The sequence below is a fragment of the Mastigoproctus giganteus genome, unplaced genomic scaffold (assembly GCF_048544385.1).
Source record: "Mastigoproctus giganteus isolate SK-2022 unplaced genomic scaffold, ASM4854438v1 scaffold_16, whole genome shotgun sequence".
Lineage (NCBI taxonomy): Eukaryota > Metazoa > Arthropoda > Arachnida > Uropygi > Thelyphonidae > Mastigoproctus > Mastigoproctus giganteus.
Genome location: NW_028328293.1, coordinates 1,120,985 through 1,141,693, shown reverse-complemented (window position 1 = coordinate 1,141,693; position 20,709 = coordinate 1,120,985). Strand labels below are relative to the sequence as shown.

Genomic DNA, 20,709 nt, shown 5'->3' with positions numbered 1-20,709 from the left:
GTAAAACAATGCAGTAAATGTTGCGTTTAGCTGTTGCGATTCTGCCGCATTTGACTGCTATTCCTTGTAAATGCAAAGCTGAATTGTGCATAAGTGAATTCGGTTATATGTGACATTGTTACCCTATTTATAAATCGTGTAGTGTAATCGGGTATTATACGAGGACTGACCATATAGTGTTTTTGCGCTTGCTATATAAACAGGTAATCGTGAATATTGCGATTTATAATTTCAATAAAACAACAAAAGTTCGATTAATTTTAGCCATGCCACCGTTGTAATCTATTCGCTATATGGAAAATTTTCTTAGTTTTATGGAAACTATTTTAAATATAATTACCAAGTGGAATTCAAAAAATTTACTAAACAGAAAAATTCGCTATAAAGAAGTTCGTTAAACAGAGGTCCGACTGTATTTATTATTATTCATTATGATTTCACCAATCATCGAAAAAAGTTATGTGGCCATGAATTTGCCAAGGGTACCAAAAACCTAACTACGCTTCACAGCCTCTGCTGCAAAACATGCCAAATTTGAAATAAAATTTTGAAAAAAAATTTGAAAATTGAAAGCATAAAATATATATAATATTTACATATACGATGGGTATCAAAAAGTTTGTACCTTACCTAGAAATAATAGCCCTAGAAAGGTGAAACTTCACAGGAACTTTAATCCTTATTTATACACTCTTCATGTATAGTAACACATTTCTCCCATCTACGGATCAGTGTTGTATGCCTTGGTCAAAGAAGTCCTCACTTTTTGCCTGAAACTACTTCACTGATGACTTCCCGAGATGAATCAAAGTGGCATCCACACAATGGTTTCTTCATTTCTCGAAACAAGATAGTCTAACGATGCTACGTCAGGAGAATAGTGTGGGTGCTGCAGTAGTTCAAATCTGCACTGGGCAACAAAGTTGGTGGTGGCAAAGACAGACAGACAGACAGATTGTTTGTTTGGTTTTTAGGAGCATTATCAACTAAGGCCATATTACTCCGGGGGGGGGAGATATGCGGTGGTCATTCCCTGACCTTTCTGCATCTTCCACATTTGATGGTCACGGGCTCGAACCCAGTCTAATGTCTAATCAAGAAGTGTGTACTATGCACTGCTGCTCCTGCCCAGGGAGGCATCCAGACACAGAGAGAGAGAGAGACAGTGTGAGTGAGTGTGCTCGCATGTCTTGGCCCATCATTGCTTTAAGCATAAGTCCACTCACCTTCATAGAGCAATCTGCAAAAGATCCACTAACTTACAGAGACATTATTCAGAATATCATCATGCTACCAACAACAAATTCCAACTGTATATCATAGTTCCTTGATCTGAAACAATCATATGGTTATAAATACCTTTAATGATCTATATCTTAAATTACTTCAAATTAGCTGGGACTCTGCTGAATAGAAGTGTGGAAATTTGCCTTTAGTCAGATGGTTGATAGTGAAAAAACTTCCATCTGTTGTAGTGGAGGCCGACAACTTAAATAAGTTCAAGGCAGAGCTAGACAAGCATTTGTAGTGTATGGATGGGTGAAATGGGAGGTGTTTTTTTGCTTTTTTTTTTTTGGCTGATGCTATATATGCTTGCTTTCTTGCATCATATGCTCTACTAATGCTAATTCCCATTCAGAAACAGACTACTAAAAATCCATCTTCATACTTTTGAATGCAACTACATCAATGACACCAGGATGCATCTTAACATCTACTCTTTTTGAAGTAGCTTTTGAATTGCATTTAGCATCAAACACACAATACCTGTCATATGCTGATGATTTGAAATATTTTATTAAATCTAAAGGACCCCACAATGTCATAACAATTAACCAGAAGCTTACAACACAAATGAAAAGCCTCAAGAATTAGCTGCAGTCACTCAGTCTAATAATAAACCAAATTAAACAATAGCTCAAATTACATTTACCAATAGAAAAATTATAAATGACATTATAGCCTTAGTTCAGGGAGTAAAAATCAAGAGTCAGTTTTCATAAATATCTTGGCTTGACACAGGATTTCAACCTCATTTGTCAAAAGCATTTTGACTTCACAAGGACAAAGGCTTACTTAACTATGTGGGCTTTGCAACAGGAGCTGGTGGACCTGCAAATACCAAGACTTACCAGTCACTAAAAAATTCAGTGTACCATGCCAATCCCTTTATACACCTCAGTCATCTGATCACTGGCACTTGAATTTTTCATATTGAGTACTGCAATAATCAGGGTGGCAAGCAACCCTCTAACCATTTTCAGTCCTATAACCAACTTAAATGTAAAACCATGGAGACATCAACATTGGTTTAGAATATGCTCTGCTTAGCTCAGATATGCATAAGAAGGACTGACCATTCCACCCTAGACAGTATCAAGTGGGGGGATGAAAAAGAGACAAGTAATTACAGACCTGTTAGCTTGAATTCTGTTCCATTATGTTATAGAATTCAACAGAATCAAGTCACTGGAAAAATTCAAGCTAACAGGTCTTGATACTATTGCACATAAAGTATGCTATAGAAATTGGAGCAGTGTGGCATTAAGGGCTGCTATGATAAAGGGATGGTTGAGTGGGAGAAGAATGGTTATCAATGGGCACTGCCCTTCTTGAACTAATATTATTAGCAGAGTCGACAATGGATCAGTGCTGGGCCCATTGTTGTTTTCTTATTTATTAATGATACTGATAAAGCCATATCACACTTCATGTTTAGGTCTGCACATGATATGAAGGTTGGCATGGCAATTAACCACAGTAATCAGGGGATGCTGCTGCAATAATGTCTTGACAAATTAAGCAGATGGGCTGAGAAGTGGCAACTAAATTTAATATTGACAAATGCAAGGTATTTCACATGGGGAGCAGTAATATCACATTAATGTGCTAGCTGTATGGTACCATCTTCAGGGCAGTGGAGACTGCAAAAGACCTGGGGTAATTGTGCAGCCAGATATGAAGTTCTCTGAGCAGTGCAGACAGGTTACCAGGATAGCTTGTGGGTTTTGTCAGTGATAAACAGGAATAAGGTGATTATCCCATTATATAAGGCAATGGTTAGGCTACATTTTGAGTACTGCATACAGGTTTGGAAGCCACACCACGGGAGCAGAGAAGAGCAATGAGACTGGTGAGGGATGCAAAAGGGTGTTCTTACCAGGAAAGGCTTCTGTTGGATATCTGAAGACTAGGCACCTGATTGAGATGTTAAAGGCTTTGAATAGATTGAATAAGCTCAATACTGATGGAATCCTTCCTTTTACTCGAACTACACACGAGATTATTGTTGTTATTTTTGGTTTTTAGGAGCATTAGCAACTAAGGCCATATTGCTCCGGGGATATGCGGTGGTCATTCTGCATCCTCCATATTTGGTGGTCATGGGCTCGAACCCCGGTCTGATCAAGAAGCTTGTGCTATGCACTGCTGTGCCTGCTCACCTGGCTATGGAGGCGCCTACACACGAGGGGACATAAATTTAGATTGAAGGATGGTTGCAGGTTGGATGCATAAATCTGCCTTCAGTCAGAGGGTGGTTGATTGTAGGAATCAAACTCCCAAATGATGTAGAGGTGGGTAGTTTGAATAAATTCAAGAACTAGATAAACTGTTAGGGGTATGGACAGGTGAAATGGGAAGCTGTTTTTTTTTTTTTTTTTTTATGCTGATACTGTATAAGCTTTCTTTCTTGCATTTGCCGCTACTACTACTACTAACAACTCTGGTCAATGAGTTGCAGAAATCATGCAGTGACCCCCCCCCCCCCCCCCCCCCAATGATACAACTTGAACAACATTAAGAGATCAAAGAAACTCTTCTCTACAAATATTACCAATATAGTTGACTTACTGAATTCCCTGATACAGATCCTATGAAATTTTCTTCTATGAGGCATTAATGAAGAATTCACGAATTTATGCAACTGTGCAGGTGGGGAACTTAAACTCAATAAATTAAATGAAGTAATTTCAGAAAACGTATCTTAATCTCCTGCAATTTGTTAAATCACAATTTTATAACAGAATATTCTGTAATAAATAAGAACAAATAATAAGCATCAAAGAAGACCGTGGAAATAATTTATTTTATCTGTTTACTACAATCCACACGAATGTACATAACCATAGTAAATATCGTGCATTATTATGTCCGTAACACTATAGAATTGTATATTTTTTTATCTTTGTTTGACACATTTTTTTAGATTTTTATGTCAATGTAAATTAACATAAAAAACTAATGTAATTTAGTTTTTTTATGTAATTGGGTTTTAAAATATATATAATATTCTGTAATAGGCACTTACTAGTGACAGCTTTTCACTCATTCATTCATGCAGCTATATGGCTAGCTAGCTAGTCATACAATGGCTAAGCAAGTTGGTAAAATTTGACGTTGCTTTAGAACAGCTGTGTGTGTGTGTGTGTGTGTGTGTGTGTGTGTGTGTGTGTGTGTTGGAAAAAAGTATGCTTCATTAACAAATAACACATTTAATTCCACATTATCAAGGTTTTGATTTTCCCACCATTATAAATAGTCATACAGCTTGTCAACTGCATAATTACTATGTCACAAAAAATGAAACTTGGCATTCTTTGTTATTGAGAAAAAAAAAAATTTCTGTATTACATCATGAAAATTAAAATGTCATGTAAATTGTAAATTCATAAAGATTTCACATAACTTTTTTATTATTATTCCTTAGGAAGAATAGTTTCCCTCCCCTCCCCTTGAATGTGAAAATATTTTTGGTCTGAAGTACATTTGTTGATATTCTGTCTGATACTCTACTAGGCATGTATTTAAAACTGACTTTTTAACAGTACAAGACAAAATTTGCTGCGATGATATTTGTGTCAACTGTATGCATTTAGCAAACTTCACTGTTATTTACATTTTTAATTGCTAGCACTACCTCTTAGTTATTATAAATATTTACATATACAAAGGGTACTAGGAAAGTTTTGCAATATGACGCAACAATGAATCACAGGAAGCTGCTTGTTGCTGCATGTTGAGACATGTTGATACGTGCATAGTAGCCGCCGCGCCAAGTCGATGGGCTCAGTTATTCATTAGTAGTGAGAGTGTAAAGTGCTTGCGATGGCATCGTGGTCACGAAATGAGATAAGGACAGTTTTGCGGTATAATTTCGTACATGGTTTAACCATAGACCAGTGCTTAGAAGAAATGACTCTTGCACTAGATGATGATTGTCCACATCGTACAACGATATTCAGGTGGTATAGAGAATTCCAAAGGGCAAATTTCATTCTGGAGGATTCTGAGAGGCTGGGAAGGCCATGAACGTCAGTTACGGAGGAAAACGTTACTGCTGTGAATAAAATGCTTGACGAAAACAGGCGAGTGACCTACCAACAGATAGAGGATACTTTGGGCCTAAATGCACCAACAATTCGTTCGATTCTGCAAGATCATTTGCACGTGAAGAAACTTTGTTCTACCTGGGTGGTGCATCAACTGACTGAAGAGCAGATGACACGACGTGTGACTTGGTGCCGGGACATGTTAAAAAAGTTTGATAAGGGACAATCTCGGTATGTGAACAACATCGTGACAGGTGACGAGACTTGGCTGTACTATTACGATCTGCCGACCAAGGCTCAAAACAAAGTTTGGGTCTTTGATGATGACGACACACCCGTAATTGTCAGAAAAAGAAGAAAATGATAGCTGTATTTTTCAAATTGAGTGGAATTGTGGAACGTGTCGTTTTGGACACGCAGAAGACAGTCACAGCTAAGTGGTATACTGAACAATGCCTGCCTAAAGTCATTGGATCTATGAAGAACCTGCGGCCAAAGTCAAGAATGGACACCTGGTACCTCCATCACGATAATGCTGCAGCTCACCGTGCCAAAGCCTGCACCGAATATTTGACCACGACAGGACTGAAACTTCTCGAGCACCCTCCCTACAGTCCAGACCTTGCTCCCTGCGACTTTGCACTGTTCCCGCATGTGAAAATGAAGCTAAAAGGGAGGCGGTTTTCCAGTGATGAGGACCTTCTACGGGCTTGGGACAACGAGTGTGCTTTACTCCCTAGTGAAACTTGGCAGAACTGGTTTAAAGATTGGTTTCGGAGGATGGAGAGGTGTATTGAATGTAGAGGAAATTACTTTGAAAAAATTAAATAAACAAAGCTGTATTGCAAAACTTTCCTAGTACCCTTTGTACAGTAGACTTTCAGAATAACAGCACCTTTGGCGATCCAAGGTGCCATTATTTCGATTTTTCCATTACCTAGAAAGTTTTATTTTTAATATATTTAATGCAGAAATAATGAGGCTAAATAAGAAATAAAGAGATTAAGAATGCAATTTTATTAACTGCAAATAAAAACAAATATGTTGACATATTCTGCTATTTGTATTCTGCCATTAATACACTCCTACTTACACCCCGTTCTATTTTCTTTATTATATCAAGTTTACTCTGTGCAGGAAGCACAGTGGTATCATCACCACCATCCTCCTCACACTGGGTGGAAAAGGCAGAGTTTGAATCCCATCAATGATGTGAGGAATTTTTATGGCCTTTTTTCACTCTGTGGCTGAGTTAGTTGGTCTCAGGTATAGATCACAAGGTTCCCCCCCCCCAGAAACTGGGGTTTTTCGTCCAGCAAAACAAGCAAATCGACCAGAGAAGACATGTAATTTACAGACACAATACACATGAGTATATGCAATAACTTTCTGGGTGACCCTAATGTTTGACCCTAATAGTTTGGATTATATCAAATTTATCACTAAGCTTTAATTGTTCTTTTTTTCTTCTCTGTATGAGGTTTATTAATTTTAGGAGCCATAGTGAGGGATTTTTAATAAAACTAAATGTAAAACAGCGGTATAATCCGTGCAGAATGACATCATGGATACAGTAATCACGTGACTTGCTGTTTTATTTTTTTTTCCGGCACTGCAAGACATCATTGCTGCATAAACATCCAATCTCAATGTGCCATTAGCTCGAATGTTCCATTATTTGGGGTGCCGATATTTTGACAGTCTACTGTATTAATAAGTTTAGTTGTTAGTGCTTAATATTCAACCATTAGATATACCTCTCTAAAATCCAGAAAATTTTAAATTCTGGTACCTCTCAATTCTTGAGAGCTGGATTTTAAAGTTAACAGTAATAGAAAAATTTTTTTTTCTTGAAAATGTTAGCGTGAGTATATACCAACTATGGAAAAAAAAAAAAAAATTCTTTTCTCTAATGGTTTTAAATAAACAAGAAGTTTTTTTTGAGGAGTGTGCCAGGGGCATGGCTGATATACACTGGGGAGAGTAGTGCATTTCTTGCAGGCATTTTTGCTTGGTCAAAGCAAGAAGAATCATCATGCGGTGCTTTCTTGCTATTAGTCAAATGTTTATAATAACACACTGTACTTAACAGATGTGTAGAACTGGGTTAAATCTACTAGGAAGAGTAAGAAGAATTTAGGAGGAAGTTTCCTAATATCTGTATTCCACACAGAAATATGATTTGAAGCTTAGTAAACAAATTCAGGACAAAAGGTGTATTATTAGACAGTAAACTGAAGCAACACCTATGAACATTTACAGAGCCAAAACTGTAGTTTGTTTGGAACATTCACTTCACAAGTCCATTAAGCGATCATGGCAAGAATATTGTCAAAACTGCAGCCTGACAAAACAATCGTAATGCAGTCAATTTTTGGTCACAAGATCTCATAGCCAGTCAGAGATTGATGTTTTTTTTTCAGGCGAGACGTTGCGACATCCGAAGGTGTCATATCACGTCCCAGAGATTTCATTCTGCTTTCCTTTCATTGCATATATTGGTATAACTAAAATACAATTATTGACTAATACATTAAAAATTAAATTTTTACTTCTTCATATGCTTCACAAGTTCCATTTCTTCGTAGCCACTGAATTCTGGATACATTCTTTCTCTTTCAAAGCTAATAACTGATATAGTCAATTTTAGATGACCTTGGTTGAGCTTGGGCTTCTTTCTCTCTTCTACATGTTTTTGGTCCAAAAGAAACAAAGCTGCATACAATCAACTTAAAGATAAGGAACAAAAGGGATAGGTGTCAAATAATTACAAAATTCTGGGGAGGGTCAAATTATTTTTGAAATGTACATAGTTTGTCATCAACTATGTACATTTCACAGCTTCATTACTTGCACCGAAATATTTTACACCAAATATGGCTAGAATCAACATGAGTTGAGCCTCCTAAATCTGAAATCCTCAAGACTTGCTGCTTGCCAGATCTCAGAATTCTGTGAATTTTGAGCAGTCATACTAGAGATTAAAAAAAAAAAGCATTTCTATACTACAACCTATTGTCGAGCACATAGTACTGTGAAGCGTATCCTAAATTAAGGAAAAGGTGATGGAAAAGTATATTGTACAGTACAGTACAGTACAGTAAAAATAAAAATTAATTAATTCCCTTTCCAAAATATGCTATATACAACTCACAAATCAAAACCAAATGTTTAATACAATCACTTCAGTGAAACATAATGGAATTTTTTCTCAAAATAGCTAACATGTTTTGAACCACAATCCTCTTGACCACCTGCTATTTAGGTAACATATTTAAGGGCAAAGATAAATGGATAAAATTTTCTGCATTGATATTGTTTATAAGCATGCCAATTTTAAAGTTGCTTTATACCAGCCTAATGCTTTGTATAAATCATGAAACCAAGAACTTCTTTAGACAGTCCCAAGACTTTCTAATGAGCTTCCCCATGTTGCTGGAGCGCATTAATAATTTAAAAACTTTTGTAGCCAAAGCTTAACTAAATCAGGGTGTCAGAGCTGATTAGCTCTAACACACTGATTCCAGGGTTTGCCAATTTTAGGGAGAGTTACTGGAATTGCCCGTTTTCCTAAAAATAGCTGTTGCCAGACTAGATTGCTGGATTTCAGAGGTTCAACTATAATGTAAATCAGGGTTTGGAAACTTTTTCTTTGTGCATGCTTTTTTGTTCACTACAATAATAAAGGTCTTCATGCTGTCCAGTTGGACAGCACAAGTATAGAAATAAGCAATTCAAACAAGTACTGGCATGTGGCAAAAAATCTTCCCATGTGCCATATGATGGTTTGCATGACAAGATTTAGAAAGCCTGAAGTAAATTATTATGTGTATATATAGCTCATTTTATAGAACTTCAAATTTTCATCAATACCTCTAAAACTGAAGAACACATGGATTCACTATTTGATGAGTTCACTAAAGCTGTGCTATCTCTTATGGCTGCATGTGCATCTGATTGTGGTAACTCAGGAAGAATTAAAACTCCTGGATGTCTATAAAATAAATTAATAATTAAAGTTGATCTGAAAACAACATTCTGGGTAACATATTACATGCAAAACTAAACTAAAATGATATTCAAAATTGGTGTTAAATTAAGTGTACTGATTTTAATATACTCTGTTTTGTCATGAAGTACAATCATAATACAGAAACAAAGCAACTTAGGGAACAGCATAGCCTATGTAGCTCAAAAACAAGAGTGGAACTTTTGTTTAAAAAAGTGCAAACTTTGTTTATTTCGCGTGAAATAATATTTAAAATGTCAAATTAAGAGCAATGATTTTAATATACTCTATTTTACTATAGAAGTCTGTCAATAATAAAACATTTCCATTGCTTTATTAATTGGAAGATTAAAAGGCAAACAAAGTATAGTAATGGTGGTAGGACCATTTTATTAGTATTATCACTGTAGCCGAGTGGTCAGGAGTGGAAGTGCAGTAGCTCTTTATGTAGAATGGGGTTCAAGCCCCTGGCTGCTAAATATGGTCAATCTGCCAACCTGCACTGAATCAGTGTGGCAGATTATGGCGCATTTCCCTCAACACAAATTGCTGAGGAGGCTTCCATCCTGCAGTGGAATGATAATGGCTGTGGTTTACCTTTTTTAGTGCAAGTGGTGCAAAGAAGCAAACTTATATAGCATTAGCAGAAAAAACTCCCCTACACACCTTATCTTGCCCCTCTCCTCTGATAACACTACTCAACATGATTTTTACTTCCAGCAAATCAATGGTTGTTTCTGGTCAAGTTTTATGTACAGAATTTAAAATCAATCATAAAAAATTATTCCTATCACGTCTCAGTTTTAAGATATAGATAGATAACTCAGTTTTAAGATATAGATAGATGACAAAAAAATAAAAGGTATTTCCAAAAATAGCAAATACTGCATCAAATATCCCATCAGCAATTAGGCTAGTGCCACACAGTAAAGAACTGCCAGTACCTGTGCCACCAAAATGTTGGGGTATTGAAAGTAGTTATGAAGGTACAGAAGAAATCATTTTAACAGATGTCATGGAACCATGTACTTCACATGATTTGGACTAGGAGCCAGAAAAAGAAAAGGCCCCACACTACATTGAACAAGAAGAATTAAGCGACTTGGTTAGCAACTTGGGCTTACCCAAAGAAGGCTGAATTACTCAGATCCAGACTACAACAGTGGAACTTACTCGCCAAAGGTACAAACATCACAATACACCGTAAGCGAAATGAACAGTTTTCAAGATATTCTGCAATGGAAAACAATACGTGTGTCTGCAAAGATGTTGTTGGTCTTATGCATGAACTGAACATTGATCACAATACCTCTGAATGGCATTTGTTCATTGATGCGTCAAAGCTAAGTTTGAAAGCAGTATTGCTTCATAATGGAAATACTTTACAATCAATTCCTCTGGTTCATGCTGTTGGCCCGAAAGAAACTTATGATAGTATGTTCCAGATTCTTGCTGCTATACGTTACAATGACTATGGCTGGAATATTTGTGGTGATCTCAAAGTGACTGGACTGCTTGTTGAGTTGCAAGGTGGTTTCTCAAAATACTATTGTTTCCTGTGTTTGTGGGATAGTTGTGCAACAGCCAAACACTACGTCATACAACACTGGGACAAGAGAGACTAATATATTCCCGGCAAAAGCAATGTAAAGTATGTTCCATTGGTTGATCCACAAAAGGTTTTTCTTCCCCTTTACACATCAAGCTTGGACTGATTAAGAATTTCACTAAGGCACTGGATAAAGAAAGCAGAGGATTCGCATATTTACTGAAAATGTTTCCAAATTTATCTCATGCAAAGCTGAAGGAAGGAATTTTCATAGGTCCTCAAATAAGAAAGCTCCTAAAAGATGAAGAATTTCAAAGAAACCTGGATGATGTTGAACTGGCTGCATGGAGATCTTTCAAAGGCTGTGGTACACAGATTCCTTGGAAAGAGAAAAGAAGCAACTGTGACAAACTTGCTGAAATGTTACAAGAACATGGGGGTGCCGAATGTCATTGAAAATGCATTTCCTTCATTTCCATCTGGATTTCTTTCCTGAAAACTTATCAGATGTCAGTGATGAACAAGGAGAGCACTTCCACCAGGTTTTATCTGCAATGAAAAAATGATACCAAGGTCACTGGAACTCTGCCATGATCGGTTACTGTTGGTTCCATAAACGGGAAGAAATCTAGACTATAAAAGGAAATCACTGAGTGGAAAATATGTCTAAGTAACATATATCGTGTGTAATAATTACAACCATGTATGCTGATATTGTATAAAAACAAGGAATTTAAAAAATGTATATATCTTTTGATGCAGTTGTGACAGAAGTAAAAGATTGATATTTTCATAATCAGGACATAATTTTGTTCAGAATAACCAACTTTCATTCCAGAGGTATGATGAAAAAAAAAATCTGTGAGGTAGTGTAACCTGCTTAATTCTTCCTTAAATTTGTTCAAACTATCTACTTTTGCAACACTGAATAGTAGCTTGTTCCAATAATTAATTGCTCTCTGGCAGAAAGCAAATTTTCACACATCAGTTCTGCAACTATCTTTTTTTTTTTTTTTCACTTTCAGCTCATGTCTTCTTATGTGTTTAGTCCAAAAAAAAGAGTAAAGGATGCCATCAGCATCTAATTTTTTTTTATGAAAACTCAAAAAATGAAAGGTATTAAAACCTATAGTACAGTACTTAGTTCCCATGTGTGGGTTGAAGGGTGAAAAGATGAAAGAAGATAGTTATTGACGCTAGACTTGAATTTCTGTAGATTGCAATGTTCAGGATATATGCATGTGAAGGGAGGTTGTACTAGAAAATGGAAGTTGAAGAGATTAATTTGACTATGAATATGAAGTTGGACAGTAAGCAGATTTTGACTGGTTGCCGAACGTGTTCAAACTAGTTTGGAAGAGGGGATAATTACAGAAGCCAGTTCAGAAGAACACTGCCCATGGAAGTATCTATAGAAAAGGCATGCAGCAGAAAGAGAATGTCTATGAGACAGGGAGGTGAAAGACTTTGTAGGAGATGGCTCATTAATTACCTACCATTAATTCCATGGTAGGGTTAATTAACTATTAATTAGCCCTACTATGGAATACTGTTCCCACATCTGGGGTGGTGCCCCATAACCTCTCTCAGTCTAGAAGGCTGAGAGAGATTATGGGAGTACCACCACAGATATGAGAACAATATTCCATAGTAGGGCAGATTTGAGATTTGTACAGAGTGAGTAGCTGATTAAGTAACATTGAGAGCAAAAAAGGAAAACCTAGTTTTTTTTCATGTAGAGAAAGCAATATTTGTGATGTGCTTATGTCAACAGATTAGAAATCAGGGTAATCCCTAATAGACATATGTGATCTTGTCTAGAAATTTGAGTGTCACATGATATTCACAGGAGCAGAGGAATCTTTTTTGAGATTTAAGACAAGACAGAGTTTAAGAAGAATCAAAATTAAATAAGTTACCATTACCCCCATGGAGAATTACCTGCAGATCAGTATTTAAGGATTTGGTAATGGATATTTGAGAAGTTGAAGCTGTTTGTGCAGGGTAAGGTTTCTCAAACTGTAGGTGCAATGTACTACCATCAGCAAAACTATGGATAGGATTTCCACTCAGTAGAAGAAGGTCATTAATATACAAGAGGAAGAAAGTGGTGTAGGCAGAAAATGAACCTGGAGATTTGGATGCAAGCCAACTGCAACGTGCAACATTCTTATCTTGAACACATTTAAGCACATTTATCGAAAAACCAAGCCGTAGCACATTTATCGAAAAACCAAGGTTTAAATAAAAGAAGAGATTTTAAGGTAGAGTGTGGAATATAGGATTTCATTCTTATAAAAATAATTTCACTCACACAATCTGAGCAAATACTAACATGAAAATATTTAAAACAGTAATCCAACTAAGGAAAAGAAGAACAGAAATCTTGCAGATCATCCATTTTGCATTCTTGAAATGCCAAACAACATGGTTGAGGATGGCCACATGAAAAAAAGTTCCACTGCAGAAGAGACCATCACCACAAATTTACTCATTCCATTTATTATTGCTGACCGCGCAAGCCAGGTGGGGAAAGTGCCTGCCTGGCAACCCAAAGGTTGCGGGTTCAAATCCTGCCTTGGACTTGGATCAGAGTAAAATGCAAAAACTTTGGGAGGTGCATTATGGCCACAGAAGCCGATGCGCCAACAACTAACAAAAAAAAAAAAAAAAAATTCCATTTATTGAAAGATAGCTCTATTGAAAAATAGCTGATCTTCAAAATACAGATCAGGGGGCACAACCAGAATTTCCATCAGATATGCAAATTTGGAGAGCTTAACCAATGCAATTACTGCTGACCTTGCCCACCTGGGTGAAATGGACTATGATTGAATGGATGCAACTGGAAAAGTGGAGTTCATCAAAGCTCTTATTATAAGGGTGACAAACCATGCAATGAGAAAGAAAGTAAAGACACCAAGAAGTGTCTGATGGTGAATCCAGAATTTGCCAAGGTGTACAGTTACCTGTCACATTTCAAGGAATTTCAATGAAGGCATGCTCACTGGCTATAGCAGAAGGGTGAAACATTGAAAGAAACTTACAGAAGCTCAAAAACATCATGGGGCTACAATCTATAAAGAAAAGAAGCTAAATGGAAGCAACTGACAGAGTCTATTTATCTGGATTACTGCCAGGGAGGCAGTAATCCCTGGAGAACTGTACACAAGGTTTTCCATAACAACAGTAGCATGATAATATAATCCATTTGATAATCCAGGGCAACACTGAGCCCACCACACAGAACTCAAAAACTGACAAAATTCTTGACATGATCAGACCACAGGACAACTCAGAAGAAGAATTTGAATTTTAGTTCTGAAGTTATCAAAAGCTAAAGCTTAAATACTGCAATGCCTTAGGCCACTCAGCCTCTCCTTCTCTTTCTCACTGTAGCTTATAGTATAGTAAAGTATATATAGCTGGGTAAGTATACTGTATACTTACCCAGTATACTTACAGAGATACATATTGTATCTCTGTGTTCGAATTTACAAAGTAAACAAAAAAAAAAGCTTATATACATATATCACATTCATTATATTGTTGTATTCTGCTCAATTTTAAGCTATAATCAGGCAGTAATCAGGCAATTAACATAAATAAATAACAGACATAAAAGATTTTGAATTTTTATTGTGAAGGTAAGGCCAAATAGATGTCAGATAAGTCTATAGTACAAGTATATAGTTCACTGTTGACCCAACAGAGTAGTAGTAAACATAACAGTAGTTGTCTAAGTAAGACCCACACACCATCACACTGTGAAATGTAAAGTAAAATAAGAATAAAGGGAATAAAAAGAACAAAAGGGGAAAACTTAACTTTCCACGAGGAACCAAATCTCTCTGCAACATTAGCAGAAGAGAAAGCAAGACTCGATCATTAAGCTATCTATTATGTAATGGTGGTGTCAGTTTGGAAGCTACTGGCCATAGCAGAAGGATTTTGTCCAGCAGCATAGCTACACTTTTTCGGGTATGGAGGCAAAGAACATGTTCGGCCCCTACTTAATTAATGAAAATTGCAAAAACAGGAGACAGCCAGAGATGCCGGGCCCCTAAAGGGCCCAGGCCCAGAGGCAATTGCCTTGCCTGCCTACATGGTAGCTATGCCACTGGTTTTGTCCTTCTGCTAGAGCCAATAATTTCCAAACTGCACATATTTACAGGATAGTCCAAAAGCAAACCAGATTAGCAAAATTTTGAAATAAAATAGAATTGTGGGTGTATTTCTTTAGTTCACAAGAGATGTAACCTAAAACAGAGTAGGAGGTAGTTAGTATGATTAGAGATTATGATTCCACTATGCAAATCCATCTCAAATGAACTTAAATGTCAATTATGTGTAAAATAAGAAAGGACATAACAGACATTCTTTGACAGAGACTTCTTGTACTCTACCTTAGCTAATCTCCTTTATGACTTGATTACAGACTAGTTTATATCTACCATAGGCTCTGTATCCCCAGATAATTTATATGCATCCATTTTTTTCTTGGCCACACATTTCATAAATTTGTCTGATTTCCATTTGGTCTAGGCCTGGAATGGAATTTCTTAGTTGGTATGAAAAGCTAAGTAGTTTTTACGATTACTTCTCTGAATGCTTCCCATTTAGCATTTGCTGTCAGCAACATCATCAGATGGTCCTACTGCATAGAATTTAAACTGTTTAAGACCACTGCAATCACCTTACAAAAATAAAAGACCATCCCTTTACCTTAACAGTAGTTATGTCTAATTAAGACCCACACCAGCACACTATGATCACTGCCACCCAGATGTCCTTTACCTGCAGGTTAATAATACATGAAGAGTCGATACTGATAATCGGATTAAGAGTATTCCTTTAAGAGTATTGCTTCCCTAACGTGCTGCTGTAGAAAACAGTTATCCAATAAATCCAAAAAAAATCTTGTTAGTGTGTGAGTGACCAACTCAAGTTCTAGTCAATATCTGGAAAGTTAAAATCTCTCATTATAAGACATTCTGATTTACACCCACTTTATTTCTTTGTAAATAAAACCAAATGCAACTAGGCATAATATTTTAAGAGATTAAGATTCTATATAATATCGGTGTATAGATACACCATAGTCAACTCTTAAAAATCAGGATAGTAGTGTGAAAGGTGTCATTTCATCTGTATCTCATATTGTGCTCTTTCTTCACAACGAGTTGCCATGTATTGCACTACCTCGAATAAGCAAGCAACGCTTCACTATATATATATATAGTGAATATATATAGTGACAGCACCATAATAAGACAGCACCATTTCAAAGCTAGTTGGCTTTTCATTGTGTATCTACACCAATATTATATAGAAACTTAAAACTTTTAAAATATTATACCTAGCATTAGCATTAGTAGAGGCATTTGATGCAAGAAAGCAAGCTTATGCAGCATCAGCCAAAAAAAAAAAAAAAAAAAAAAAACCCACTTCCACTTCACCCCTCTGTTCGTTCAAAATACCTGTCCAGCTGAGCCTTAAACTTATTTAGGCTATCAACCTCCACCACAAGGGATGGAAGTCTGTTCCACCAACCAACCACCCGCTGGCTAAAGGCAAATTTCCGCACGTCTATCCTACATCTGTCTTTCCTCAATTTGAATTTATGCCCTCTCAGGTGATTTTTCTGAGCTAGAGGAAGAATCCCATCAGCACTGAGCATGCTTAAACCATTCAAGGCTTTATACACCTCTATCAGATCACCTCGCTGGTGCCTAGTCTCCAGACACTGTAATTTGCAAAACTTAAGCCTTTCTTTGTAAGAGCACCCCTTTGTTCCATTCACTAATCTTGTTGCCCTTCTTTGTACTCGTTCCAGCAGCTCTACATCCTTCTTGAAATGAGGCCTCCAGACCTGTATACAGTACTCTAGGTGTGGCCTGACCATTGCCTTATACAATGGAATAATCACCTCCTTATCCCTGCTGGAAAAATTCCTGTATATCATTGACAATACTCCATGAGCTACTCTTGCAGCCCGTCTGCACTGTCAGAGAACTTCATATCTGCCGGCACAACCAGCTCCAAGTCCCTTTCATTCTCTATCACTGTCAGTGTAGCACCACAGAGTTGATACGTTGCTCTGGGGTTGCTGTTTCCCATGTGTAGTACTTTACATTTGTCAATGTTAAACTTCATTTGCCACCTCTCAGCCCATCTGCTCAACCTTTCCAGATCCTGTTGCAGCAGCATAGTGTCAGTAGTGTCCTTGACAACCCTGCCAACCTTTGTATCATCTGCAAACTTGGACATTAAGCTTGATATACCATCATCAATATCATTTATAAATACAGAAAACAATAATGGACCCAACACTGAGCCCTGAGGGACTCCACTAATAACATTAGTCCACGATGAGCAGTGTCCATTGATTACCACTCTGTCTTCTCCCCCTCAACCACCCCTTTATCCATAGCAGCAATTTGCCTCCAATGTCACACTGCTCCAATTTGTGTAGCAGTCTTCCATGTGCAACAGTATCAAAAGCCTTTCTAAGATCCAAGTATATAATATCAAAGTTATTCCCTGCATCCAGTTCTTTTGTGACTGCATCATAGTATCCATTCAAGTTGGTCAGGCAAGACTTCCCCTTAACAAAACCATGCTGTGTCTGAGCTATAATTGAAGTCTTGTCTAAATGATCCTGCAGTGCTTCTTTAACCAGTGCCTCCATTAATTTTCCTGGAACAGAAATTAAGCTCACAGGTCTATAATTACTTGTGTCAGCCTTTGATCCTCCTTTGTGAATTGGGGTCACATTTGCACATTTCCAGTCTATGGGTACCTCCCCTGAGTCTAAGGAAGCTCTCATAATTATGGCTAAGGGTTTGCTTACTTCCTTTGCTGCCTCCTTTAATATAACTGGATAGATCCCATCCACCCCGGGTGCCTTTCTTGTGTTTATCTTCAACAGTTTCTCCTCCACTTTACTCCCAGTTATTTCAAGATTCTGTAGCTTACTGCTAGAGTTGAATACACCTCTGGCATTCCCCTTGCTGAATAACTCCTCATGTGTGAATGTCGATGTAAAATATTCATTTAGTTTGTTAGCTACCTGAGCAGGATCATTGGTCCACTTGATATTGACCCATCAATATCAAGTGGACCAATCTGATTCATCCCCTTCCTTCTAGAGTTTACATAAGTAAAGAACTCTTTGCTGTTTTTCTTTGCATCCCTTGCCAAGGATTTCTCGTAATCTGCCTTCGCCTGCCTAACCTCCTTTGTAACTTGGTTGCATATCAACTTGTATCTATCATAGGCTTCTGTGTCATGTGTTAATTTGTAAGTATCCCATGCATTTTTCTTCTCTGCCATATGCCTCATTAGTTCATCTGACATCCATTTTGGCCTAAACCTTGAACAATATTTCTTAGTTGGTATGTAAAGCCTAGTAGCTTCCAAGATAAGTTCTTTGAATGCTTCCCATTTTGAATTTGCTGTTGGTAACATCATCAGTTGGTCCCACTGTATAGAATTTAAATACTGTCTCAGTCCATCGTAGTCGCCTTTACGGAAGCAATAACCCTTCCCTTTACCCCTAATGGTAGTTACCTCTTTCAGTAAATCCCACTTCAGCACACTGTGATCACTGCCACCTAGTGGTTCATTTATCTGCAGATTCTTAATGCATGAAGAATCACTGCTGATAATCAAATCAAGAGTATTACTCCCTCTAGTTGCCTCCCGAACATGCTGATGTAGAAAACAATCATCCAATAAATCCACAAAAGCCCTGCTAGTGTGTGAGTGACCAGCCCCCAAATTCCAGTCAATATCTGGGAAATTAAAATCTCCCATTATAAGACTCTCTGATTTACTGGCCCACTCTATTTCCCTGTACAGTTCCTTATTATACTCATCAGAGTCATTAGGCCTATAGCACACTCCTACTCTCAATTTTGATCTCCCAATGCTTATGTCACACCAAACTGACTCAACACTGCACTGTCCAGCGATGTCGACTGGCTTCACTTCCTTAGGTGGGGTCACTAGTCCGACCCACCTAACACTGCCTCGATAGCATCAGCAAATATTCTTGCACCCTTTCTATTTAAGTGTATCCCATCCCTGTAGAAGCAATCTCTCCTGTTAACAAGTACAGTCCAGGCTGAAAAAAACTCTATCCCTTGAGCCTTGCACAATCTTTCCAGGGCCGAATTGATCGACAAGGCTAGTTGCATTTAGTTTTATTTAAATATTATCACATAAATCTTTTGGCATCTCTCACATTGTGTTATTAACTTCACAACTGGGTTGTCATGTTTGCAATACCAGTGTACCTGCCCACCCACCAATGAAAAGCTAACTAGCTTTGAAACAGTGCTGTTTGTGTGGCGGTGGTGCATACCGAGAATAAGTAACAATAGTCTTCTCTATTAGTGAATCGTTGCTTATTCAAGGTAGTGCAATACATGGCAACTCGTGAAGGATGAGCACAATATGAGATACAGATGAAATGATGCCTTTCGCACTACTATTGTGGTTTTTCTTTAAGAGTTGACTATGGTGTATCTACACCAATATTATACAGATCTATTTCTTTGTATAGCAGGTTTGTTATGCTCATCAAGTTCATTAGGCCTATAACACACCAAAATGACTCATTGCACTGGCCATCTATGTTGACTGGATGCACCACCTTAGATTTAATATGCTTCTTGACTAAGAGCATGACCACCTTCCCTTTCTGTATACTCTGTACTCCCCACATCCAAATTCTGCATCTGTTATGTCTGAGTGACACCACATCTCTAATATCCCCACAACGTCTGCATTTGGACTTTATCAATACTTCAAATTCATTTACAATTCTCTTAGCATTGGTGTACATGCAGGGGAACCAGTACATTCTGCCTTGGTATTGCTGCTGTGTTGCCTGATGTACAAGTAAGGGCATTGAGTTACACAACTTAGAACTTGATGGGGCCCATTTTAATTGTTTCAAGGACATCTGCCCTGTCAAGTTCACATCTCACATAAACATCCATCCTCACACTGTTTACATTGAATTCACACAAAGACAACCCCTAAGCGGTATCATGCCCCATTCCAGATAGATCTACAAACAACAAACAAATAGTACAATTCATTAGAACTATGATTTGTAGTTCCACAAGCCATGATTCATAGGAGAACTACCTGATTTAGTTCTTTCCCATGCAACAGTACTCACACTACTTTGAGCCCATTGTTTTGCTGCTCTGAGGCATGATTTCCATTTAAATTCAATTTAACTTAAGAATAATACACTAAAGTGATAGATACCTAAATACAATAGTACATATTGTGCTCTATCACATTTAAGATGTATGTATTATGCTATACTGCCAGGTATGTAGAGTCTTAAATTAGTTATAGCCTTACTACAATAAAGTTTATTAGCCAAAACAAAAAAATGTACACTAACTTGTATGAGCTACTTGTTTACCACAATTAAAACCTTACAATTCCACCACTATGCACTATACTACTAGTTACACAATACTACAAAACTACATATAAGCCTCTAAGTATCGCCTATATCAATACTAAAACAATAGCAGCAATATTTAGCATTAGTAGAGGCATATGATGCAAGAAAGCACGCTTATACAGAATCAACCAAAAAAAAACCCCTTCCCATTTCACCCATCAATTCACTCCAAATATTTGTCTAGTTATGCCTTGAATTTATTTAAGCTGTCCACTTCTACAACAGATGGAAGTTTGTTCCAGAAACCAACCACCTGCTGGCTAAAAGAAAATTTCCACACATCTATTCTACAATTGTCTTTCCTCAATTTGAATTTATGTCCCCTCAG

The 20,709-nt window shown here is 37.3% G+C and overlaps 1 protein-coding gene across 3 annotated transcripts in view; it reads right to left on the bottom strand.

The window, feature by feature from the left end:
* LOC150074889 (glycosyltransferase 1 domain-containing protein 1-like) overlaps nucleotides 1-20,709 on the bottom strand; it is a 199,693-nt gene that overhangs the window by 75,136 nt on the left and 103,848 nt on the right. For all 3 annotated transcript variants that reach the window (XM_090389414.1, XM_090389415.1, XM_090389416.1), the window contains one exon: nucleotides 9,204-9,324. In XM_090389414.1, the coding sequence (XP_090245540.1) occupies nucleotides 9,204-9,324 (121 nt within the window). The remainder of the gene's footprint in view (nucleotides 1-9,203; nucleotides 9,325-20,709) is intronic.